This window comes from Pezoporus flaviventris, unplaced genomic scaffold (genome assembly GCF_033815535.1).
Source record: "Pezoporus flaviventris isolate CSIRO_AGI_PZ_B2104156 unplaced genomic scaffold, CSIRO_AGI_Pfla_v1 ptg000013l, whole genome shotgun sequence".
In the NCBI taxonomy this organism is placed as follows: domain Eukaryota; kingdom Metazoa; phylum Chordata; class Aves; order Psittaciformes; family Psittacidae; genus Pezoporus; species Pezoporus flaviventris.
Window position 1 is genome coordinate 35,867,609 of NW_026892561.1, and position 26,114 is coordinate 35,893,722.

The 26,114-nt window shown below is 39.2% G+C and overlaps 1 protein-coding gene across 1 annotated transcript in view; it reads left to right on the plus strand.

Annotated features, from left to right (window-relative positions):
• The first annotated feature begins 6,048 nt into the window (after positions 1 to 6,048).
• The window catches only part of WWTR1 (WW domain containing transcription regulator 1), a 65,530-nt gene continuing 45,464 nt past the window's right edge, over positions 6,049 to 26,114 (plus strand). Inside the window, exon 1 of the mRNA XM_061452774.1 lies at positions 6,049 to 6,746. Within this exon, the coding sequence (XP_061308758.1) occupies positions 6,355 to 6,746 (392 nt within the window). The 5' untranslated portion in view covers positions 6,049 to 6,354. The remainder of the gene's footprint in view (positions 6,747 to 26,114) is intronic.

A 26,114-nucleotide genomic window follows, 5' to 3' on the forward strand; every position in this document is an offset into this window, starting at 1 on the left:
AAGAAAATAGATTAAAACTGAATTTCACTTTATGGAATCTATCTTATTCCGTGGTGTGCTTGTGTGTATGTGAACATTCCAAGTAGTACTCCTTAGAATAGATGCTTAAAATACCAGAACTGCAGAAGCTGGGAAGCTTCCCTACCCAGCTGTTCACATGTTTTGTGTTCGTAAATCTACCGTAAGATAACAGAAGAATTTCTGTCCTGTGAGGTTTGTCTTTAGCAGAAGCCCTAAGCAAACCCTAATTTCAGAGAAATCTCTCTGTTAGTACTTATGCTGTTACTGAGACAAAACTTGTTGTAAACACTTTCGCTCTGAATTTCAGGAATTGGTTAATAATTTGACATGAATGGCTTTTAAAATCACCACTGTGTTCTTCTACATCCAAATCTATCTTTTAAGGTCTAAGAATTTACAAGTTTCACAACTATTTCTCAGTTCTTGTTGGAGATTGCAGTTCAGGTTTGCTGGCAGGCAGCAAACAGTCTGAAGTAGAAGTGTGTACTCACCATAACCATTCCTGTAACAGGGGAGCTATCTTAGTCTGTGGTGTTGATGAAGCTGGTCTCTTTCAGTGGGTTACTGTTTGAACCCACGTCAAGCATGAGATGTTCAGGTGTTCCCTGCTGCCTGTTTCTGTCCACCTGAAGACTAAATTTGCTTGCTGGTCTACACACTCACACCCCCATTTGCAGGCCTTTCCCTGTGCAGCTAAACAAAAAGGGGCATGGAAGAGAAGTACTTCTTTTTCTGCTTTGATAACTATTCTTGCCATCACATGTGTGCTCAATGGCAGGACCACATCTTAAATGTCTGGTTTTATACTAGTCAACTTTCATGCTTCCTAGAACAACGATTTCCCTCTCATCCCTGCTTTTTTTCCCGCAAAGGTTAAAAATCAGTACCAAATATGACTTTCCAGGCAAAAACACATGATGAAAACAGGGAATAGTGATTATGGGTGTTTTTTCTAGTCGCTAGGGGAAACAGAGGATCCAGCAATTCAAAAATACACAAAACAAGTTATGTAGAACTTACCTTCTACGAAGTGGGGAAAGGTGAATACAGAGGGCTGAGCAGCAAGTGCAACCATCAGCACTTCATGATGTGTTATGAAGTATAAGGCTCTGTTCTTTTATTTATATGTATCTATACACTTACTTGGTAACAGCTGAAATATTTTACACTAACAACAATAGCAGATGTCAGAATAATCAATCTCATTTCAACTTGTTCTGCTAAGCTTGAGCAAATCATATGCTTTCTGTGTTTGACACAAGAAATGCAAACTGGAAGACTCTTCCAAAATAGCAAATCTGAATGACTGTAATTAAACTATTAGCTTTGTTTCCTGGCAAAATCTACACCAGAAAACCCTCTGTGTACATGCAGTTTTTATTACCAAGAAAGAATGGTGTATCTTAACTGTATCTTCCTGCAAGTTAAATTAGTTAGTCTAGAAAAAGTATTCTTTTATGATTCTCAGCGCTATTTTATGCTACCCTTCAGCTAATATTTGCAGAGCTATTCCAGAATATTTTTCTTCTTTAGTTGCTTCTCCTGTGTATTTCAGTCTTGTTAGCTGGGTTGTTATTCTGGTATTGTCAGCAGAGTTCACACAGGGAGCCAAACTGACGTAACTATTCCAGAACAACTCATGCCAATAAGATCATATTGTATTAAGCAATTTCTTCTTTTCTTATTGCAATTATGGACTTCTAGTCTGAAGCAACAGATCAGGTCTCAGTTTATTTTACATGACTATTTTTGGTCTTATTTATCCCAGATAATTTGGCCAAAAATCATCTTCCAAATCTGTCTGGAGTAACTGAAAGTCATAATGATTAGCTGTGTTTCTGTCCTTTTAACACTACCACCGTTTCCACAAACGTGAAATTGTTTCCTAAGTAAGTTGTTTATGTGCAAAGTCAGCTGTATTAGCAAACCTCATTTTCACCAGCAGTTTAAGCTACCCAAGGCAAACTGATTATAGCATGGTATTTTATGTATTTTGTTCAACTGTCTTTTTGGGAGGAACCACGCTAACCTCAGTGAGGAAGCTTAAAGCAGCAGCTGTAGCATAGTGACTACTGACAAGGCTTCAGCTGTTTGCAAACCAAGCACTACAGCTTCTCCCAAATCACTGCTCCAAATTGCTTACGTGAAATCTTCCTTTGTACTGATGTGATGAGCAGTGTTTGTATGTCCCATTCCACTGGCATTACTGAAAGAGGAATAACCCCTGAGACACAAACATTAGTGCAATTTTTTGATTAGCACAGCTGTTTCTGAAATGAATGTCTGAGCAGTCATCTATAGATGTTCACATAGCTTCCTTGCCAGCAGAATTACATCAACTTATAAACCAACATGAACTAAGCTGACACAAGTTCAATTGTTGGTTTGGTTTTGGTTGTTGTTTTTTTTTTTTTCACTGTGTTCGCATTAGAGGTTTTGCTGGCCTGAAGGTGTTGGCAAGGGACATCTGCTTACATAAGCTATTTTTGTGAAACTTTGTAATATACACCAGGTTTTTGTATTAAACAAACCACAGCACAGTTGTCTACACGCATAGGATATGCTTTGTGTGCATTCCGAGGTGCCAACCAAAGTTTAAGCCTACCTGAGAAACAAATAGCTATGAAATGCATGCAGATAAAAAACAGACACTTAAGCACTGACCCATTTGTTAAAAAACATTACATTTTTCTTAAGTATACCTTTCCAGAAGTTTCTTGAAAATTATATTAGTATAGAACTATTAGCAAGAGCATAATACACAAAAAAAAGCCTATCAAACAATACCCACAAGTGCAAATAAAATCATTCATTTGCATGACAAACTGTATTTTTTCAAAGTGTAAATGCATGTGTATGATGCACATATATGCCTTCTGTAGTGAAATTTCATGTAATACATCTACTGTTCCATTGTATTCTTTTTCTCCATTATTTATCTGGGGGGAATAGAAGCTTTTTCTTTATATGCAGCTCTTCTTCACTGAAGTATATGAAAAAAAACCTAGATGTAGTCAATGACCGCTTTAAAGCCTCTTTGTGTAGTACATACCTAAACAGAAGGCAGGAGCTGTGCAGCTCTTCCTGGTCTGCACTATGTAATTATTACTAAGTTACCCCAAAACTATGAGATTTTTCCAGGGAATGCTGGTTTATTTTGTAGCAGACATCACACATGGATTTTCACCTGTGTGGGCTTTCTCAGACAAAAAAAAAAAAAAACCAAAAAAACGTAGGGCTTTAATGCAAAGCAGTGATGTATCTAGATTAAAAATTACAACATAGTATTGTTTCTTCAAACCACTAGATGCTCATTATCTAAAGGTAAATTTGAAAGTGAACTTATTTCTTATCTGTTTGCTTGGTGTGCCACTGAAGTACAGACTTAAGTTGCTGCTAAAAAATGTATGACAAATAGGGTATACTCAAAGTCGTGTACTTTATAAATCCTTCAGTTAAAAAAAAAGTCTGTGCTATTAAAAAACATTTGAACCACACATGGACTGGATATAAAATAATGTTATTGGGTTGGGTTTTTTTGGTGGTGTTTTGTTTTTTTTTTTAAATGTACAATCCTGTAATTAGAAGAAAGAAGTAATGATAAGGAGACTTTGCACGTCACGCTTGTGGTTTACTTCTTTTATCACTTAATCCAGACCCATTGTGATGGAAGTGGCATTGTCTTCCATGGACTTGAACATATTGAGTCATTTTCTATAAAAGCTGGTGGTCATGTCCTATTTTTATGTCCAAAGAAGGAAGTTACTATTTTCTAAACATAGAATAACAACAGTACTATGAGAATTTAGTCTTACAGTTTTAATCACTTTCAGATTAGTAGAAAGAGATGCTTTGGCCTGCAACATTGGTACAATAGCAGCTAATTCTCTTATTCAGTAAAAAGTACAGCTTGCTGAAGGAGACAGTTCTAGCTGTAATAAATGTTTAAATTTAGAACAGATGTGAATATACTTACTCATGAGATACAACACTCTCTTATGGAAGTGGTCTAATTAACACAGATGAGAGGGCACCACATTATTAGAGCTTTCCCTTGAACAGCCATGTCATCTGGAAAGGAATGTAGTCAGTAGCTGGGTGTGCCTTTACTCAAGGATACAGAGGCCTGGAGGAAGCAAAAAAGCACTTGTAAAGGCTGTGTGAAAAATCACTCACGTTCAGATCACTATCTGTGCAATAGCCACACATACACATACACATGCAATCATCTAATATCCAATGGTTTTAAACAAGGAAATTGCAGGGGGGGAGAAAAAAAAAAAAAAAGATATGTAATAGCTGCATAACCCTGGAGCAGGTGCTGTAATTAGCACAGCTGTCTGGGCTAGTAAAAATGCCAGCAAGTGACCCCATAAGGAAGCAGTAGAAGAATGGTACAAAAGATAGCATGGAAAATTCTTAGAGAAAGGAAGCGTAAACAAATCTCAGGAGTACTGGGTTTCCTGACCAGAAATATAGCATATGTGGGAAGAAAAAAAAAAAAAATCAGCAAGAAGGAGATCTGCCTAGCTAATGGAAACACAAGCAGGAAATGTAAGGAAAAGTAAATGACAGGGAATATTTGTTGAAGCAAGGAAATCAGGAAATGCACAAGCAAGATCTGTTCCATAGACCTGGCTGATTCTAATCCGGAGTTCATGTACAACCTCTGCATTACCGTTAAATGTTGCACTGATAAAGGGACAGCGATTGTTCAAGAGCCAGGTCCAAGCTCTGATGCCAAAAATGATGTTCAGAACAGTTCATGATACTTCTTAGAAATAAGTAAGTTTAAAAAAAACATAGATTACTTGCCTAAGACTTTTCTACTGTGGATTCTTGTTGCGGAGGAGGATGTATTCTTATCAGTCATCATAATCCGGAGTCTGTCCAAAGTGCAAAAATAAAATGAAGAAATGCTTTACTAAAATAAAGTTGTACATTTGCATAACCAATGTGTGATATCTGTATGTATGTAATCATAAAAGCTGACATTTTCTATTGTAAAAACCAACAGTGAAGTTGGAAAGCAAACATCATTCTTTACAGATGCAGCTACTGAATGTACTGCAGCTACAGATGCAAATTCTGGTCACATCACTATTCAAAAGGTGTTCCAAGTGCACCAAGCAAATGAGACAAGATTAAATAAAAATGTATTACATTTACTTTATAGAAGCTTAGGGAATGCATTTTGATAGTAGCTGTGGCTTCTAGTACAGACTAAATAGAGGACAAGCAACTGTTTACAAGAGGTCAGGATAGATCCATGAAATGTCACAGCTGTATCTGAAAGCACCTATGGATAGTGAGTTGGAAAGATTTATGATACAACTCAGCACCAAAATCGTACCTGTCAGCAAAGCACTAAGCATTACCTAAACCACAACAGAATAGTTGCGGGCCATGTCACTACGAATGCTCCCTTCCTTTTTTCCCCATTGCCATAGCATCACTGAAGTGTGCTATGGAGATCGTATGTGAACTAATTTAAGCATCAGTTTGCCTCCAGAAATTAGTATCACCCATGAACTTTATGAACAATGGTTTTAGAGCAAAGCTGATCAGGTTTACACAAATTCAGTTGCATCAGGAGAGAAACTGCTTCGAGTTTCCTTGAACACTGAAGTGACGCCCCATGTAACTGCACTGCCTGACAGGAAGGGGCAGCTGCTCCGCCTGCGGCGGCCCCCATCAATTGCCGGGCCATGCAGCTGCACCCGGCAACGGACCACCCGGTTCTGCAGGCACAGAGCAGGGCTCCGGCGGAGCGGAGTGGGTCCGCGGTCGTCGCGCTCACCCGGAACGCCCCGCCTGGCGGCCCTGGCACCGCCTTCCTGGTCCTGCTAACTTCGTGCGGGACTAGAGTGTGGCGGCGCGACCAGAAGGACAAAGGGGGTGCGAACACAGGACCCGCCGCGCTCTGAGGGACAGTCCGTAGCCCCGGCGTCCCAAGGGCTCCTCTGTTGCTCGGCGAGACCACCCCCGTCCCTCAACGGCTTCGAGCGCCCAAAGTTTCACGGCAGTTGCATAACTGCGGGCGGGGCAGGGGCCGGGCCGAGTGCTGAGAGGCGGGCGGGAGGGGCCGGCGCTGCCTTCGTCCCACTGCTGCCCGGCGCGGCCCGGCCCGGCCCGCGGGCTGACCCGCCCGCCCGGGACACCAACGCTGCTGGCGGGGGCGCAGAGGCACTCATCGCCCGCCCCGGCAGAGCGGCGCCACCCCTGAAGAGCCGTCCGCCTGGCTCCGAAGGGCACGTCCTCGGCGGTGGCCTGCAGCGGGGCCGGCGTCGGCTGCTGCCTGCTCCAGAGCCGCCTGCTCCCGACGGGTGGAAAATGAATCCCGCTCCTGCGGCTCCGCCACCAGGGCAGCAGGTGATCCACGTCACGCAGGACCTGGACACGGAGCTGGAGGCGCTTTTCAACGCGGTGATGAACCCCACGCCCAGCTCCTGGAGAAAGAAAATACTGCCTGAGTCTTTCTTCAAGGAGCCCGACTCGGGCTCGCACTCGCGGCAGTCGAGCACGGACTCGGGCGCGCCCCCCCTGCGGCCCGCCGCCGCGCAGCATGTCCGTTCCCACTCCTCGCCCGCCTCGCTTCTGGGCTCGGGGGCCGCGCAGCAGCACGCGCACCTCCGCCAGCGCTCCTACGACGTGACGGACGAGCTGCCGCTGCCGCCCGGCTGGGAGATGGCGCTCACGCACACGGGACAGCGGTACTTCCTCAAGTGAGTAGGGGTCCCAGGCCGGAGGCCGGTTGCCGTGGCTTGGTCCGCGCTGAGGGAAGGAGGGAGGGAGGGAGAGTGGTCGGCCAAGTTTCACGCCGACCAGCCGAGGGTAGAGGGGGTTGCTGTGCTGGCCCTGAGGCGAGGGCGCCGGGGGTTTCCAAGTGTGAGGTAGATGTGGAATCCGAGGGGGAGGGAACGTCTTCCCAGTGCAGCAGTGGGAAGAGGAGAGAGCGGGGTGAAGCGAGGCGCTGGCGGGAGGGTAGTTACCGGAGCATGTGAACTGTTGGGCTGCACAGCTTCCCTGCTTGGCTAGGCGTCCCAGATTCATTAATAAAAACTTATTAAAGTTTTTTTAAAAGTGAGTTTAATAGCAGTTGTTCCCGGGAGTTTTCCAGGAGGTGGGACCGGGGCACTCTGTGCCGGTGCCCCGTTCGAGGTGAAGTAGGCTCGGTGGGAGGGACTGCGTAACGCGGGCTCCCGGGTCTCTAGCTCGGTTCTAACCGCGAACCCGTTGTGCTCGGGTCGTGGGTGGCTTTTCACAAACGGAATGCACGGCTGCAGCACAAGTGGTGTGTATGTGTATTTATAGCATCCATATCTTTAGGGACACGGGAGGAGTCTTCCTTATTTTAGTGACAGATTTGGAGAAGTGTAACATAACTGCCTATCCCTTCTGGCCAGAAATTTTGGCTACCGTGTTATTTATGACATTTGGAATTTGATCTGAAGCAGTTTAATAGGCCTGAAAATATGTAGTAATTGTAAAATGTGCTTAGGACACAGTGCCTTGTTTTGGTAGATTCTGTATCTGCTTCAGATTCATTGCGAATTAAATGGCACTGTGTTAACCAGGTAAATACACAGTGACAAAATGTTTGCTAATGAAATAAAACGTTTGCTGATGGAGCATGTACCCAAGGATACTGAGGGAGTTAAACTGCCAGGGCTACAGGAGATTATTCACTCATTTGCTACAGCCCTTAGTCAGAATAATATTATCTTGAGTTCATATTCAGCTTTGTGTTCAGCCATAATAAATAGCATATAGACAAGGCATGAGGGGAAAGAAAAAGGATATTTACTGTGTAGAGAAAATACATGCGTAAATTGCATGATTCTATAATGATTTCTTTGCCTTGTTGCTTTGGAATTTCCAAATGATTACTCAAGACCCCAGTCTTTGAATTACTCTGCACAGAGTTTAGATTTTTTTATCTCTTGTCACGCTCTGAGCGACTAGCAAAGCAAAAAACTATGTTTCCTTTCTTTCTGCCATTCTGTATGTTACTGTATGTGATCTATAATATTGAGTGAACATGTGCCAGCATCCAAACTTAGAAGTTTTTATTAAAAAGTTTTATCATCAGGTTTATCTCCTGAATGAGAGGATCATGTTGCTCTGCACTTTACATGTATTTTTCTCAGTAGAACAGGACAGAGAAGTGGCTGACTGACAGGAGCACTGTAAGAGATCATTTGTAAATAAATATTTCATATAAATTCTTTCTAGGGCTTGGCCAGCAGGTGTTTTCAAATACCTCTGGCTAAAAACTACATAACATAGTATGTCTGGTTTTTTTTTATTGACTAATAGTCAAAATGAGCTCTTGTGGTTTCACTTTCATGTCACACATGTCTGAAAAAGAGACTTTTCCAAGTTGATGGATTCTTGTTGCTTAGGCTGAAAATGCAAGTTCTCTTTAAAGAACAGTTGGTGGGTAAAACCCCAGAGTGTCTTTAATTTTTTTCCAAATCCTGTCAACAGTAATAGTCTGATTATCATAATCCTGTTTTAATATAAAAGTTTAATTGTATATGTAATTTGTTATTTTAACTTTGTCTTTATTTTGTTTGCCCAGTTTTATTTATCCAACAGAACTTTCCTCATTTCTATAAAAATTAATTTGAATAATGTATTTCTTTATACTCCAGTACTTTTGGGAGTAATACTTAACCATAAAATGATCATATATGAACTATAATATTTTATGAGTGGTCTAATATTTTTCAGATGAAACTAGAATTTTCTGCAGAAATTTAAGAGTGTTTATGGAAAGCAGCATTTAACCCAATGTATTATTGCGCATAGTTTTCAAGTCAGATGATGTGCTTGAAAATCCCAGCTGGTCAAACGAGGCATACAAGGTTACATTTTCCTATTTTCAAGGGAAAAGAAAATTTGCCATTTCTTTCCAAGTTAAATTATTCATAAAGATTTTTTTATAGTCATTAGCAAAAGAAAATTGAAAAGCAAATTAAGATTAGCTAAATTAGGTCCTGTTAAAGTTCAGAATGCAGTTTATTCTATTTAAATATACTTTGAAGAATTATTAAACAAAAGCAGTGCTGGGAGTTTCAGTAAAGAGTGAGCTAACCTTACTGACAGGGAACCAGCTATAACTTCAAGCGGTCGCACTCCTGCATGTCAGCTCCTGCAGAAATTTTCTGGCTGTGACTGGAAGAAACATAAGTAGCCTGGGGACCACTCCACCCTGTAATTAAATACCAAACCGCAGAAGTGGGGGGTGGAAAACAGACTAATGAACACACGCACACTTACAGCAGTGTTATCTAAAGCATTTTTCTGTGTGTGCATGTGTGGAAAAAAATTTAAGTGTGATGTATTTCTGATAAAAATGGTTTCTGGAAGGACAGTCAAACTGCCTTGCATAACTCTTGTGTCGGTAAGTGGGAATATCACTTGCCTGTCGATCCACATGCTAAGCTGTGTACACATATTCTGTAGAAAGAATTTTTCAAGTATTACTTTCCACTGATTTTGTCTTCAGGTGGTTCAGACTCATATTTCAAATGAAGACTAAGGTTTTAATGTTCTCTCAGTGTGTGCACAGTGCTTCTTGGTCAGACTGATTTCATTCCAGAAGGTAAACAGAATATAGAGAGTACAGCAGCATTTGCACTGGGGAGATTTGTGAAACTATTGGTGCTGTTACTTTTATCACACTGCAGTTTTTTAAATGTTACAGTGAACATTTGTCATACCAGGACATATTTGCCAGTAGATCCTGCTCAAGGGGGAAGAAAGCTAATTACTTTCAATATTTGATTTGCTCAACATGTTGCATTTTTTTTTCTCCTGGTTTCTGTTGGTGGAGAAGCTTGATTTAACACGTGATCAATTTTATATGGACAACATAAAAAGTAATACTTTTTTACTGACAATGACAAAACGAACCATATGAAGATAGTTCAAGTGCTCAAATGATTTCCAAATACAGCTTTTCCCTGAAAGCTTTTTCTGTTAATTCTCTAGAGATTATTATTTTATATTGATGTTGTGCATGGTACTGCACAGTATTCATAATCAAGATACTTTTCTGCCTCAGGAATGGTAGTTACCCAACTAGAAATCAGGGAGGAGATGGACAATGCATAAGGCAGTTACTCTGTTAAGTTCTGATAAAAATGTAGAAAAAGCTAACCATGTATGACACCTTTACAGTATTGTTCAACAGATATTACCACAGTTGCTCATGGATGTAATGCGTGTGCTGTAAGGTTGGGCTCACATGCTGACATTCTAGAATGCCATGCTTTCAAATTAAATGGTGGAACACGAAGTGGCCTAGTAATTTATGGAGAGAGCTTTGTAACTATATACACTGATTTTTAAAAATCAGAATGTCAGAAAATTTTAATTTATTAGTGGACCGCATTTTGGTTCATGAGCTTAAAATTCTGTTTTGGTTTAATACAGGTTTTTTAGAGGTAGCTGCATTTGTTGTTAAAGTTACATGAGTGTGTAAACAGATGCAGATTTACTTACAATGACAATGGCCTTATAGCAGAAATCCAGTGATGTGTTAAAAACTATTTCTAGGGTCTTTGGTTGGTCCTATTCAGAGCTAGGTTATGTTTTATTGCCTGGTAGGGATCTATTTCAGATGTTGACCAAAGAGAGCTGGTGAAAAGAGCAAAACATATTTTAAGTTACTGTAGTGTAGACTGACTCTACAGGTCTGCAGCTAGAGTGATGGATTGTGTTCATTGATAATGGCCATAAATGGGGATTTAATGAAGTCTGCTTCAAGTCCTAGCAGTAGGATCTGCCTGGTTTAAGCTTATAATTTACCGTGAGGTGAAAAAAGTTATTAATGTGTTTAACTTTGTGGAAATTAAAGTTTTTCTTCCCATTAACAGTTACAAATATTTGGAATAGATTAAAATTGGACTGATTCATTGGAATAATTTTTGACCTGGATAGGCAAATAACTTCATTTGATACAAATTTGTTAAGCCACTTTCTTTGAAAAGAAAAAGTAAGCTAATTTCTATGTTGATGTTAGAGTCCCTCTTAAAAGCTTAAAAAAACTACCAAGCTATTTATGAGCTACTTTTTTTTCCCTCTGTATTTGGCAGTAGAAACAGTAACACTTTCTGATGAAAACTAAAAGTTACTCATTTTCTTGTCCGCCATAGTGTTGTCTCATGATCAATAGACTATTTTCTCAGAGTCTAATCATGTCACCTGTGATGCTTAATAAAATTGGGTGGATAATGTGGTGCTTTAAATGTAGTGCTTAATAAAATCTGAGAACAAAAGCGGATCTGCAGTGACATTCAAGGACACATTTGATTTACAGATGTGATCTAATTCTCTCGTCAGGTTTTCTGAGTTAGGATGCATGCTACATTTTTGATTTAGTTGTAAAGTGTCATTGAAGAAATCTTTAAGGAAGGCTACGCTGAGTCTAGAAATGTTACCAAGAAGAGTTTCCTTTGAGGAAATATTTAAGAAACTTACTGTAAAGGATGCTCTCCACACAAAAGCTGCACTGAATTTAGGTGTATGCACCTAAATGATATGAGGAAATTGGTGACAACTCTGCTATACACACTATTGTGTTGATGCAGAGTTTGCTATATTGGACTGATGTACATGTCTAAGCTAATAAATTAATAATGTGCATGCAGAATTGCATAGATTTAATGAAATTTATCTTGAATGTGGTGAATGAACTGTGGTGTTAGTGTTAAAGCCAAAGTCCAGGAGTATTTGTGCATTAATGGATGACAACTGGCATGCATCCATCTCATAATATGAGCAGAAAATAAAATTGCTTTATGCATTAATCATTATAAAATAATATTGATTAGTATATTTTTAGAAAGCTGAGTATACAGTAGATACAGGTATTAATTAAGACAGCTTCTATGAAAACCAAATGGTTTTACTGGAACTATATGAAAGAGTATAGTCTTTGCTAATGGTTTCAGTTTCTCAAAGAAAGAAAAATGAAGAGTAGGTTTATTTTTGCAGTTTCTGTGAGATTCTAGAGTCAGCTTTTAAGAGATGGTAAACATTTAAAAGGTTTACAGCCCATCTTTATCCTGTAAATGGTAAATGACAGGGCACAGAGCTATCTGCTACCCAAGCCAGTGAAACACAACTTTGAAGAGGTTTGAATCTGCAAAGTCCTTTCCAACTTCTTACTGTTCACTCCTTCACATCATGTTGGAAGAGTTGGTGGTTTGGGTTTGATTTGTTCTCTGTTCGGATGCTTGAAGTTGAAAATTGTTTTACCCATAATTCTGTCTCTTTGATTAAGGAGGTTATTACAGGACAAGAGCCTCTTTGTAACAGCATATTTAGTGCTCTGGGGCCTAGCGTGACTAGCAGATACAAATCGTATGGAAGCAATTAAATCCAAAGGAAATGTCATGTGGGCTGAATTTCAACATACAGACTTGTGGCGTTCACTCCCTTCATTTTAGAGAGATGGGTGGGTGTGATGTGGGCTGGAGGTGGAGGGCTTGTTTGAGGTTGGATTATTTAATTTTATTCTTTTTTACATTGATTAAGTCTAAGTCCAGACCTAGTGTGAATGCTGATGTCTGTGACTGTTGTATGACTTCTTCAGGAATGTAAAACTTGGGAACATTGCATGGTTCTGCTGTATTCCCTACCTATGACTTTTTAAGGCAGATGTGACTGAAGACAGACAGATAAAGGCTTGCTTAGAGAACTGAACAGAATGTATAATGTTTGAACCAAAATAATTTCTTAGAGCACTCCATGAATCACTACAATATAAAGGGAGATGTGAAAAAGGAGTTCACCGTCTTGCACTTTCTCATAGCTAAGGGCATGCAGATAGGTAGTTACAATGTAAGCACAGCAGTGGTAGAACTGCAAGTACAGATACATCTTTTCCTGCAGTCTGCCCATACCCTATGTAACATCTGCTGGCCCTTCCTATTTTCTTGATCAGAATGCTCCTTTTTCTTCATTTGGTATCAGTCAGTCCCTAATCCTTTTTGGGTTCAATATTCTGAAAGTCTTTCAGGTTTGTGAATAAAAGGACATTTCCATGGTATATTTGAGGTTTTCCCTGTACCACAAGTAATCCTTTTTTTCTACCTGTGATCAGTTTTCCTAGTCTGTCTTCTGTTGGTGTTTTTAAATGTTCTACATTCCTATTTTTCAATGATTGATTCATGAGCAATGGTGTAAGCATCACAAAATAAAGTAACAGCCTTCTATCAAGAAATTCTTAAAGGTTGCATTAAACCGTATTGTGTTTCCAAAATAAAAATTTGGTTTTGAACTGTGAGTCTTACATTCTGTGTGTTTTGGGGTTTTTAAAAGAAGTTATCAGAACTTCTTGATTCATGTGTTTTCTTAGGCTTCACCTTCATTATGCAGCACCTAAATACAGGAGCATCAGAGAAGAAGGAAGCATGGGAGTTTGGGAAGCTGACCTAGGTTGAAGGAAGCAGTAGTGCAGTTCCTGTTGTGCTGCAGAGGGTGACTCTCTTAGGAAATCACGTAATCTCTCCATGCCTTCATTTGTGGTATGTGAAACTAGACAGATATGTTTTCCCACTTTCTAGTAGCTCTTGTGAAATAGCATGTTAAAGATTGAGGCACTAGCATGAAACTCAGAAGTTTCCATAGTGATGTTGATAGTGCAGGACATATGCAGTAAGAACTGATCAGTGTCTGTTCTTTTCCATTGAAAACTTCAGTGTATTGAAGCTGTGTACAGAACAAGCACTAAACTTTTACTCCACAGAAATCTGAGTTTACATCCTTTTGCAGTGTTGCCGTTCTCAATGGCCACAAGGCTTGTGTTTCCATAGGGTGGTTAAGACTTTAATCACTAGAGCATCCTAGTGCAGTCACTGGTGATTCTTGACCATTCTACCAGCTGCAGGAGTTTAAAATCCCTGGAGAGGATTGCAGATTGCTCTTTAATATGCTTCTCCTGTGTGTTTGTTTACAAAAGCTAGCTATAGTTTGTACAGACTACAGCAACACCCAAACCACCTTTGGAGGCAGCACAGAATTTTTCATAGGAGCAGACTGCACAGATGTAAGAAGGCACCTTGCCCAACTGGAGTTTGTTAGATTTTGAGACCTATTTTCAAAGGTCTCTTAACTGTTTAATCATTTTGGAGATGTGGATTTGGAGTCTCTTTTTGTTAAACAAAGGAAGAAAGAAAAAGAACAAAACCAAACTGGTTTGTTTCATTTGTTTGCCTAAGCAGCCTTGTACATGTGAAGGTGGAAATGTGAATGTTATTTTCAGAATCTTCTCAAAATATGGTATTTTCAAAAGCTTCAGGAATAAAAATAGTTACCACTTGAGAGAGGGTCTGGATTGTCTGCTTAGTTGGACAGTATGGATGTAAGGAGCTTTTTAATCTTAACATGCATTAAGGTTGCTTTTAGAGCCACCCAGGAAGTTACATTGACAAGAATCCTCTTGTCAGTGCCATCACTCACCTGCATTAGATATCCAGGGACTGGAACAAACCAGGCTTTGCATCAGTACATGAGTACAGCCTGCTCTGTGGGGTCATCACTGTACAGCTTTGTGGGGAATGTAGTAAAAGGTCAGCATTTCTAAGAGCAGAATTTAGTGTGGGAGTTCTACACAAAAGGTTTTTTTTATGTCACATTTGGTTTTGACACTACATTTTCCTAGTTATGTTTGTCATTTTACTCATTCTACTGTTTATATTTAAACAGAAATTTCAGTGCTTTTGCCTTGAGGAAAATGTATTTTTTGCAAATGTGTGTAGCTTAATTGCATAGGCACATGTCAAAAATGAGGCTGTGATGTTAATGTGAAAATTGTGGAGAAAACATGTGCATGTGCAGTCTGCAGCTCCTCTAACTGACATCACAGTCTTGTTGGCAGGAGGGATGTAGTGATGGCAGTGATTCTTACATGCCCTTATACTGCAGAGGATAGAAATTATATAATTTTCTGTCAACCATTCCTGTAATGAAGACTTTTCCAGTCATGGGATGATCTTTTCACAGATGTTACCATCACTGTCTCTCAGCCCCGACATCACCGGAATAGTAGATTGTAATCTGAGGCAAAACTCATTTTTATTAGAGGTGGCAGTGAGTTCCACTTTTTATTTGTGTTTTACATTTGGCATTTTGATTTTTATCTGCTGCTGAAAAACTTTATGGCAGTGGAGAATCAATGAAATTATGCCACTGCAAGAGCATGGACCACGTAAAATTGAATAACTAGAGTAAAAGAGATTTTTAGTGAGACTATTTGCAACTTACTTAAAGTGGAACATTAAATGGTTGATAAATAAGAGACATTAAGGTGTTGCTGAGATTCAGCAATGAGAAGGCAGTAAAGGTATGTATGTTGTAAAAGATACTTTGTCAAAGCAAGGAGAAATCCTGGTTTGAGATTTGTTACATTCCCAGGATTAAGAAAGCATCTTTTTCAAATTCTGCCAAACTTGAAAGCAGAAAAATGTTGAATCAGTCATCAGACAAAATCAGTCAAAAGACAAAAAAGAGGGGCACAATTCCAATAAAAAAACAAGCAAACAAACAAATCTCATGAAACTTTCTGGAGCTACTAATTTTCTATGACTTGATTATGTATTATGTTTTATTTACATTTCTTTAAATTAATTTTTCAATATGATTTGTTCTAAGTGCCCTACAAACATAGATTAAGAATATAAAAAGCTCAGTTTCAAAGTAATTCTGACAGCCTTGTAAAGGCCTCTGAAGGCAGTTGTTGGTACAAAGATTATGGATGTGATCAGCTGTAGTGCAGCTGTAGCTGAAGGTCACCCAGCCAGAATGCTATACTTTTATCTACCTTTGGGAACACTGTTAATTGTTCTTGTTGTCTTGCTTTAAATATACATCTGGAAAGGGAAAATAAGGTTCTCTGGGGAGCCTGACAGGTCATTTTTTTTTCAGTGTCACACTCAGCCACACATAATTAGACGAAGTTTAGCTTTGAATTCAATGTTTGGGGACTTGCTTTTAATTTACTAATTTTTTAAAGGCACTTTCAGAGGGCTTTCTTGTTTTAAATGTGCTATTGGACTTGTTTTTGTGTGACTATTTTATAAGTCAGCAGGAAAACCAAGTTGATGTAATGGAAAGGCAGAAGCTTAGCTGTTTTGTTAGGTTTAAAAATTTATCACCTCTACAATCTAAGAAGTGTTGCAAAAACATGTAGTTGGATAATTTACTTCTGCAATGAAACATCTGTCTTGGAAAAGATGCTTTGCAAAGTAGGTGATTGTTACACTGCTTTTCTTTATTGCAAATTAAAAGTTTGATCTCACAGGTCCATAGTTCTGATAGATTACTCTTGTGAATATGAATTACTTAATAAAGCATTTTCAAAATGAAATCCAGAAGCAGAGGACCCAGACCTCCTTGCTTGACAAAGGCGTGAGACTTCAGATTTGAAACACACGCTTGGTTACATGTCAGAGTTTTATCTGTGGCTGGGGTGGCTGCAGTGTGAAGCAGTAGCTGGAGACCGCAACATCCAATTGTGGTCTTTTCAGTGAGCAGTCATGTTGGAGAGATGCTTCTGACTGCAGTGTTAACATTCTGTGACCTGTTTCTGGGGTCCCACCATGACAAAGGACTGGCAGATCAGGCAGTCTGACTGCCTGCATCTGGTATGTAGGGGTCCTGCAGTGGCAGGGTGTACATTGCTGCTCAGGTGCCTAAGCTGCTGGTGACAGTGGGGTGAGTGTCAGGACTCTTTTGGTACCCTGCAGTTTGAGCTTGGACAGTAAGAGTCAGTGAGAATATGGTTTTCCATTGAAAGAATTCCATGTCTCATGTTCCCAGAGAGAAAAGGGAGTCCCAGAACTTTAAATTTAGAATCTATGGGTTTGTTCTTCTCTTGCATCCTTACTGAAGATGAACCCCATGACCCATGCTTCCAAACAAGCAGGTCCTGAATAAGTGTGGATAACCCTAGTGACTCAGTTGTGGGATTTTGTTCTCAGAGTTCTCTTTTGTGCTCTAAACAAAACAGTTCACCTCTTAGTTGGTAGCCAGTGATTGTGATTGCATTTGGTCCCCTGTCCAAGTGCAAGGAAGAGGACACAAAAGTCAGGAATGCCCCTAGAGAATTTGTATGCCCTCTTCTAGCTTTGGTTCCCTAGTTGGTTCTTCTAGTTGGTTCCCTAATAAAGGGCTGATATGCTCTATATGGGAAATGCCACCCACAATGCGTTTTGTGTTGCTTCACTAGATGCCTTTCTAAGTTTAGATTGTCATTAATGATCTGAGAGATGTCAAACTCTCCATAACTTCTGTAGGCAAAAGTTTGTTTTAAATGCTTAACATTTAACCAAGATGAGGCAAAACTTTACTTTTCAAGGTTTATTCATTTGGGTTTTTTACTTCTAGTACCAAAAGGAATAATTATTTTTTCTTGCAAACAGCTGAAGTGAGGGATCAGTGTATTGATGTGTTGAGTAGCTGTCCCAGCTTGAAGACCTTTTAGTTAGGACTCTCACCAAATGTGTTTGGTTTTTGATGTTAATTAAAATAACCCTGCTGACATGATGAATAAACTGATTTTGTTCGCTGATGCCTCTGTTTGTCTCACCGAGCCACAGCATATTGTTAGATAACTCTTTTTCAACAATGACTTGAACGTATTTTTTTTTTTTTCCTGGATTCTATCTTGTGATGAGGAAAGAATAATTCTGTTCTGCATGCTGTAATAGTTCTTGCCTCAAAATTTGACTTTTACAGGGTCATCTCTTGGTATTAGCCATGCCAATATTCACCCTACCGTAGATACTCAAATCTATGGAGAAACATAATTTTAAGCAGTTGCCTGCAGTGACTGAATGATTCATATTATTTTCTTCTTGTCCTAGCACTGCCTTCAGTTCCTGGTGGATGCTCTCCTTTCCTCCCTGTAGTAGACTGCTCTGATGACAGAGGGATGATCAAACTTTGATTCCTTTAATTCTGTTTATTTATGTCAACAGCTACATCTACTATCTCCTGTGAATTATTTGATGGAAACAGACTTGACATGATGTTCCATTTGGATGAAGTTCATGCTGCTGTGGCAGGTCACTGTTTTGCATTGCAGTGTGGAAATGTATGAACAGTCTGTGGCACCAGAAGTGGTTTCGGGTGCTGTATGTTCCAGAAAGCAATTCTTGCATGATCTGAGGTTGTGCTAGTGCAAAGAGATAATCTGGTTCAAGTCCCACAGTCTGCTTTTTAGAAACTGCCTCAGATTTAAGAGACCCACCTGATTATCATATAGAGACTGTTGATTTTCTTGTCAAATAATTGCCAAGACTTGGGCATTGCAGTTGATTCCAGTGTTTGGTGCAGTATATTTATAGACAAATACTTCTTAAAAAACAATTAAATTGTGATGTTTTGATGTGCACTTTTTAGCAGTTTTTACAGATCTTGCTTAAAATGACATGTAGTACATTAAACAGTAAGAGAAGCATAAGCTTGCATATAAAACAAGTGAGGATGCAGTTAAGACACAGCAGCACTGCCAGGTTCCATTATGTGCTACTTTTCCTGTAGATACAGACATCTGTTTGCATTTGTTTGAGTAGTTTTGGGCTACTGTCAGGTTTGCTTTACAAAAAGCATGTCTTTTGCTGAGGATATTGTCTCATGAGCACTTCCTTTTTCTGTAAGATGGCCTCTACTAGAACAATATTTTCAGTCTTTTTTTATCTTGGAGAAACAAATGTCCAATTCATTTTTCTAGGAAAAAACAGGAAGCTGTAAAGAAGACAGGATGAAAAGAAATGCATACTGCTACTTACAACTTAGTTTATAAGGGTATGAAGCAAACGAAGTAACTCTTTGTTAGGTACTGAGGGGATAGTACAGTTTTACTGTTTTCCTCATATCTGAACTTCATGTGAAGAATAATTTAAGATGAGCTTGTTAAAAAACAAAAAAAAAAACCCAAATTAAAAAAAAAACAAAACACAACCTTCGTCTACACATACGAAAACCTCAAATCAGCTTCAGTACAACAGCAGGTATTCTGGCAACATCCCATCTGTGAACCTTTGTGGGCTATGTTATCTGTCACATTGTTCAGTACTACTGCTGCACTGTGGCTGGTATAGATTCTGACTATGACTAAGTGCTTTGAAAGCAAGAGAAAAGACCAGATTGGGAAATCTCAGTTGGAAGTTCTTTCTGACCTGATACGGACACGACATTTGTCCTGACTTTGTTGTGCATGTCAGTGTTGCAGGTTGTCTTTTCAAATGTTGGAAGAAGGGAAAGGTTTTCTATTCAGTGTCCAGCCTTTTTACAAAAAAATAAAACAACCCAAAAACCAAAGTTGCAAAGGCTGCTTTTGGTGTTTACATTAGGGTTTCTGAGACAAAGCTATGCCAGTCTTTAATTTTAATCAGTAGATGAAAGTTTACACAAACCACAGCTCTTTTTTTTTTTTTTCTTATTTGAGAAAAGAGAAAAGTTAACTGCTGAGAGATTGCAGTTTACAAATGACTCATTCCTTTGAGTCATTGGAATGAGTATTCCTTTGGTAGTGTAGTTCCAGATGCGATATGCAAGAATCTTGACCTGCTGGATCTAAATAAATCCTACAAACTCTTCCCTTGTACTAGATTCTCATTTTTTTTGCAAATATTTATTTGTTTTCAACTTAGAATGCTGTTAAGATCACATAAATGTAAAGCATTTAAATACAGGTGTTTCAAAATAAAGATAAAAAACTTATGATTTTATTTAGTTCCAAGATATTTGGGTTTTACAAGGCAAAGTTTTGCTTTTATGAATATTAAAGAAATACACAATGCAAACCATGTGTAGGTTTATTTAATAGTCTGGTGAGTTGCTCTGAAAGGCAGATGATATGCATGAGTTTTATTCCAGAAAAGAGCTTTTATGAAAAAAAATGCCTGTGTGTTTTAATGCAGTCTGCATGTACAAAGTAGGCAATGGAAGTACCATTTTTCACTATTTGATATAGGGCTTTGTCTTTAATTCATATGCTTGGAATTAAAGTTGTAATGAAGATTAATAGCAAACATTTTAAATAAGCATAAGAAGCTGATGATAAGATTGTCTTTTGATATATTTTGTAGTGGACTATTAGTCCAATGCAAAAAAAAAAAAAATAAAATGTTTTATTGTATTGGTTTCTAGTGGTTGAAACAGGACTGAGAGCTAGCTGATCAGTGTTCCACTATAGTCCACCACCGCATGATGATGCAATACAGCATTTGGTCTATTTCCATACAGACAACAGTAAGCCAGTGTTACATAATATAGGGGATAATTAATTTATTTCCATAACTGCTAGAGAATACTCTCCAACTCTTGCTGTGGGAAAAGGGTTTTTTGTTGCAGGAGTTTGGCCCAGCTCCTCCCTTTCTTCCCCCACTCCTTTCTGATAGTGCCAGGTGGGACTGTGGAAGTGGGTTTGGTTCTGGTGAACAGGCATATTAGTATGCATGAAACAGAGTACTGACTTATGTACATCACAGTTACCAAGAAGGAAGGGATCTGTATTGAACAAGATAGAGAGAGAACACTGTATTATCACAACTGTGTCCTTTAGAAGATCTGTAAAAATCAGTTGTTCTGGGAATAACCACCATGATTTTTCTGACCACAGAGTTGTAACTGCATGGTTGGACTGAAATTTGAAGTGTTTTCTTTCTGCTGAAGACACTATTTTTTTTGCTGGGGGTTTGTAGTTGGATGCCTCTCCCAGAACTAGTCCTTGAAGCTGATGTGCCTCAGCAAGGCATACAGAAGTTCCCATCCCTTTAGGCAGTGCTTCCTGCTTTGTGGAGTTAGCAAGTTAGCTGCCTGCTGTGAAATACAGTAGTAAATGAGTTTTGCAGTCATGCCCATGGAAAGTTTAATTTTCCTTGCTACAAGGTGTAGTGAAAAACTCTTGCTGATCTTCAGCTGATTACACTGTGAAGATGCTCGCTGGCCTTTTGAGCTTTTTTTGATGAACTGGATTGATAACAACTCACTTCAGAAATAGAATCCAGTCATGCATTCTACATGAAAAAAGGGTCAGGGGGACTCGAAATTTGCGTATAGCTTGTAAGCAATTTAGTGCCTGAAAAATTACGACTTCTCAACCTGTTTCCCCCCCTTCCCCACTTTGTCATTAAGGTTTATGGTAACCAGACCCATTAACCTAATTTTTTTCTGTGAAACTTCCTGCTGCCTTATTAGGTCCAGTTTTTGTTTCCCTGTGCAACCTTTATTTTGACACCTTTATTTTGACAGCTAAAGCTGTCTTTAGTTATGCTTTTGCATGTTACTTCCCTTGCTTGTTGACTCTCACTACACAGTCTGAGAAGTTCACAGTTAGTAAACATAGGTGCTTTACTTCATCTCCTTTCTTGTGTTCTCATACCTTAGTTACTGACTGCACACTATGAACTTGTTCTGAAGACAGAAACACTACCTTTTCATTGGAGTTTGTGGTGCTCTTTGGTGAGCTGTACCAGTCCTGTGGATAGCCTCGTAATTTCGCTGATCTCTGTAGTCCTTCTCCTAATTAGGAGAGACTGCCTATGAAACAGCTGGTGGATCTGTAATTTATTTGCAGCTTAGAGGTTCCAAATGTGTGTCTCTAGTAAAATAAAAAAGAAATTTGTAATCTGGCTGTGTGATTAGTGGCCATAGTCACTTTAGGCAACTGTAGACCTAAAAATTCCTAATTTAAGGTAACATTTAATTGTGGGTGAAAAAAATGTCTTGTAAATTACAGGCACAAAATACTGGTTTATTTTTCAGCTGAGTCAAAGCCAAGCTCTGTAACTGGGTTACCTTCAGACCCCTAAGTCTAAGGGTTCCCAGCAGAAGTGGTTACATGTAATGTTCAGTTCATGCTGAATTTGAAGAAGCCTGTTTTGGTTTTTTTCTCCGTATGTTTACCCTGTCTGTTTTTGATGATGTCAGTAAGAAAATACTTCAAGTTTAATATCATGGGGTTTTATTTTAGGGTATTGTTTCAGTGTTTCCAGAGAGCATACAGAAAAGGCTGGGGGCAACAGTAATCATATGGAAATGCTAAGTTGTTATTTGTCTCATGCCGTTTATTGACTGTCATGTTTTAGAGTCTGGAAGTTCTAGGGAAGGTTGATGGCTTCACACTTGCCCCGAAGCAGGAGTTTGTGGCAGCAGAAAGCAATCAGAGGCCATGAGGAAAAAACAAAACCAAAAAACACCATAATTCTGGTTTCTTTCCTGTGCTTGTCTGTTTTTATTTACATGCTTTATGTCAACAGTACATAAGATAGTGTAATAAGATGCAGACTAATGGGGATTAGTGTTAAGTACTCACAGATACTGACTTCAATGGAAATAACACCACGATAATACCCTTGGAAGTGGAAGATCCTGTGATATTGGGAAGTCAAAATAAGCATGCACAGTCGGTTGAACTCCATAGATGAGTGGAAGAACAGCAGGTTTTAAAAGTGAAGTGCAGAAGGTATTCCCCCCCACCCCTTTCCAGTGGTTCAATTGGCAGTGGTCTACAGGCTGCTCCTCAGGTTACTCAGCCTCTTGCTCAACTGTTACTCAGTTCTGTCTCAGGTAGGAGCAGAGAGCTCTTATGCTAGGTCTTCATTTCTGCTGCTGGTTTTACTAATGGAGACAAGGAGCTGATAAACAGCCAGACACTGAAGTGGCCTCTTGGTCTGGCATGACCCCTGATGCAGAGGCTGGTTGATGAGACAAGGGAGAGAGCTCCATTTGATTCCCTGTCCTTGCTTCACTATATGCAAGAATAAAGACAACTACACAAAGCTATCTGTGTCACAGACAGTAATGTCAGTACCCTCTGCCTTCATCTCTGTTGGGTTGTGGCTTTAGGGGCAAATATCTGGTGTTCATCTTGGGTACAATACAGTTGTACTCAAAGAAAAAGGCTGGTGTTGCTTTGGCTGGTAGAAGCTGAACTGAAAACAAAAATACAGAATGACTGCTTTTACTTCTCAGGTAATAATCTAATTACTTTTATTATTGTAAATTATGAAAGTGCCAACATATGGTTAAATTATACCAGGCGAATTTTTAAATAGGCCTGCTTTATTCATCTCTGAACTCAGTGTGCCAGTAAGACATCAGAAATCTTCATTAAGGTGACAGAGTTCCTTGTGTGTCATATCTTAATTTGCATTCTCACAGTTTCTTTGGCCATCTAGTGCTTTATTTTTGGTCAAGGATTCATTTTCATTTACTATGTCATTGAATTTGGCTATTACAAATTCTCTGCATTTTTTTTTTTCTTTTAAGACCATGAAGGGTTTTAAGGCTTTGAACTTAATAAAATACAGTCTATCAAAAATATTTACAATGTGAAATTGTAAAGGAAGGCCGTGAAGATGGTGAAAGGAGTAGAGAGCAGGACTTGTGAGGAGCAACTGTGGGACTAGTTTGTGCAACTTGGAGGAAACTAAGGTGTGACCTTATGGCTGACTACAGCTTCCTCATGGAACAAGCAGAGATGAAGGTGCTGGTCTCTCCTCCCAGGTGTCTAGTGATAGGATGCAAGGGGATGGGTTAAAGCTGTGTCAGGGGAAGTTCAAATTGGATGTTAGGAAAAAGTTCTTCACTGAGAGGGTGGTCAAACCATGTTTGGAACAAGCTACCTAGGGAAGTGGTCATGGTTCCAAGCCTACTGTTGTTCAAGAAGCATTTGGTCAACTCTCAGACACTTGGTTTAACTTTTAGGTTGCTCTCTGTGGAATCAGGAGTTGGACTTGATCCTTGTGGGTCCCTTCCAACTCAGGGTATTTTATAGTTCTATGAAATAATTCTGCATTTATTTGACAAGTCCAGTTGAAATACAGGGCAGCTTTTTCAGGTAAGAAGACAGTGTAAAATACTCCATTCCTACAGGATTTTAAATATCAGATTTTAGCTATCAGATTTTAAATGGTTTATTAGGAAATTTTACAGTATACTATGACACTGACTGTAAAACATTTTTTTAAATCAATATCAGCATTTTTTGTAGCTATGGCATAGCATTCTAATATTAAACAAAATAGTCACACCTTTTCTGACGGTAGCAAGCCTCTTTCTTTTCCTCCCACCCCAAAATGATACTTGTTAGCCAGGTTTAATGTGTAGGTTAAATATTGTTCAGTTACTCTCTTTTGCATTAGTAGGTTTAGGGACTACATCTAAACTGTGCTAGATAATACATGCTGCCATAATAGCACAGCACAGTATATTCTTTTGAAATGTACACAACTTCTCATGCTTGTACCAGTAATACTTAAAAAAAAGTATGCATTTATACTTCTAAGTGAACAGAGCACCTCATTGTAAATCAGTGACATTTATACTATTAAGTGTCTGATATTTTTACACATTATTCTCAGCTTAAGGGAAGTCTGGTTTGTCCACATTTGTACTTAAAAGGACAGATTTCCTTTCAAATAGACAATGTTTGATCAGGGTATTACTACAGTATCAGAATTGACAGCAGTTCCATCTGTTTGGCTAAATCTTACTTGAAATTCTGGCCTAATTTTAAAATTCTCAAATTAAGTACAGATAGCCCCAGTGTAGAACTGTCACCCTTCCTGAGCTGAGGTCAACTGTCAGCTACCAGACATTGTTTCTTTATTTTGAAAAGGTTTTGTTTGGGCAAAGACTCGGTCCTTTAACCAGATCCTGCTTTTCATCTGTTTTTCATGGCAGACGATCACATTTCCCAACCATTTGCAAACAGCGACTGTCTTGGCAGGCTTTCCTGGATACACAGTGGTTTGAGATTGTAAAAGGCCAGCTTTCTGAACTGTAGTGATTAGTATGGTTATTTGTACTGCCTTTTCTTCCATGGGAACTAATCAGCTTGTCATATGGACGGTAGAAATAGGGTCCAAGAAAAAATCATCTGTTAACTAATCAACCTGCACAATGAATAACAAAGAAAAAAATCAAAATAGGACACTTCATGACCTTTGTGTACTAAAACTGAGGAGCTAGAACCAGTATTTCAGGAGTCAAAGTTTTGTAAAAAACTCCTGAATCCCCTTTTGTCTAATGGAGTTGTTGTACTGAAGACCCTGAAACACATAACCAGTGAGTTTAAAGTTCTGTGAGCAGAAAGCGGTGGATAACAAGTGCTAACTGTGAAAAGAACCATGCCTTCATTAACATATTTTGTATTCTAAGTTGACCTTCAAAATTAAAACCAAGGTGATAATAAAAACATGTAAACCTACAGATGCTATGAGAAATTTGATTGATGTTGATTTGTTTCCTATGAGTCAATTCACTGGAAAAAGTGGTGGGATTTTCTTGTGTGTATATGCCATGTAAGAGACTGAACCCTTTGATATTTTCCCATGTTCTGAGGAGCCCCTTAAGCAGGTAATATGGAATAAGAGATGTTGATGATGAGAGGGTTTTGTCATTATTTGCACAGAATCCATGGTCCTGAAAGTGATGGTGTTTTTTGAATATCAGGAGTGCTAATGCAGTTCTATCCTCCGTTTTCCTCAGCATACATTGATTTTGGTTGACTGTTTTCCTTTTCCTCACCTTGTAAGGACTTAATGAATTGAGGGCAACGTTCTGTTATACCTTCTATCTGTTAAAACTATATTTATCTTGAAATGTCTTTTGCCCTTATTGTATTCTCAGTAGTTAATAAAAATGGAGGAAGTAAGATGAAGTCCTGATCCATTCAAGTTTATGGGTGTCTCAGTCTTAGTTTAAATGAAGCAGATTTTCTCCAATTGAATTTACTTTACAGAGGAAATGTCAGGCATCCTGATATCCTCTTTCTCTGCCCATATTGTCCAGAGGATGACTTCTGACTGTGTGAACAAGATCTAAAAGTTTTGGGTTTGTAGGATTGGGGTGAAGGGAGCTCAAGCTGGTTAGTTGGCTGGTTTTTAAATATGCATGGAGCCTCCACCCTCTGACAGTGATTGTCTGCAAGGATGTCATCTGTGTGTAGTTACCACTGACTAGTTAGTACAGACCCTGGTGTGGGTGGGCAGGGTTCTTCAACCTTGTGAAAACGCTTGTGCAGTACAACTCTTACAGGTAACCAGCCACCTGTCTGCTTACTTTAC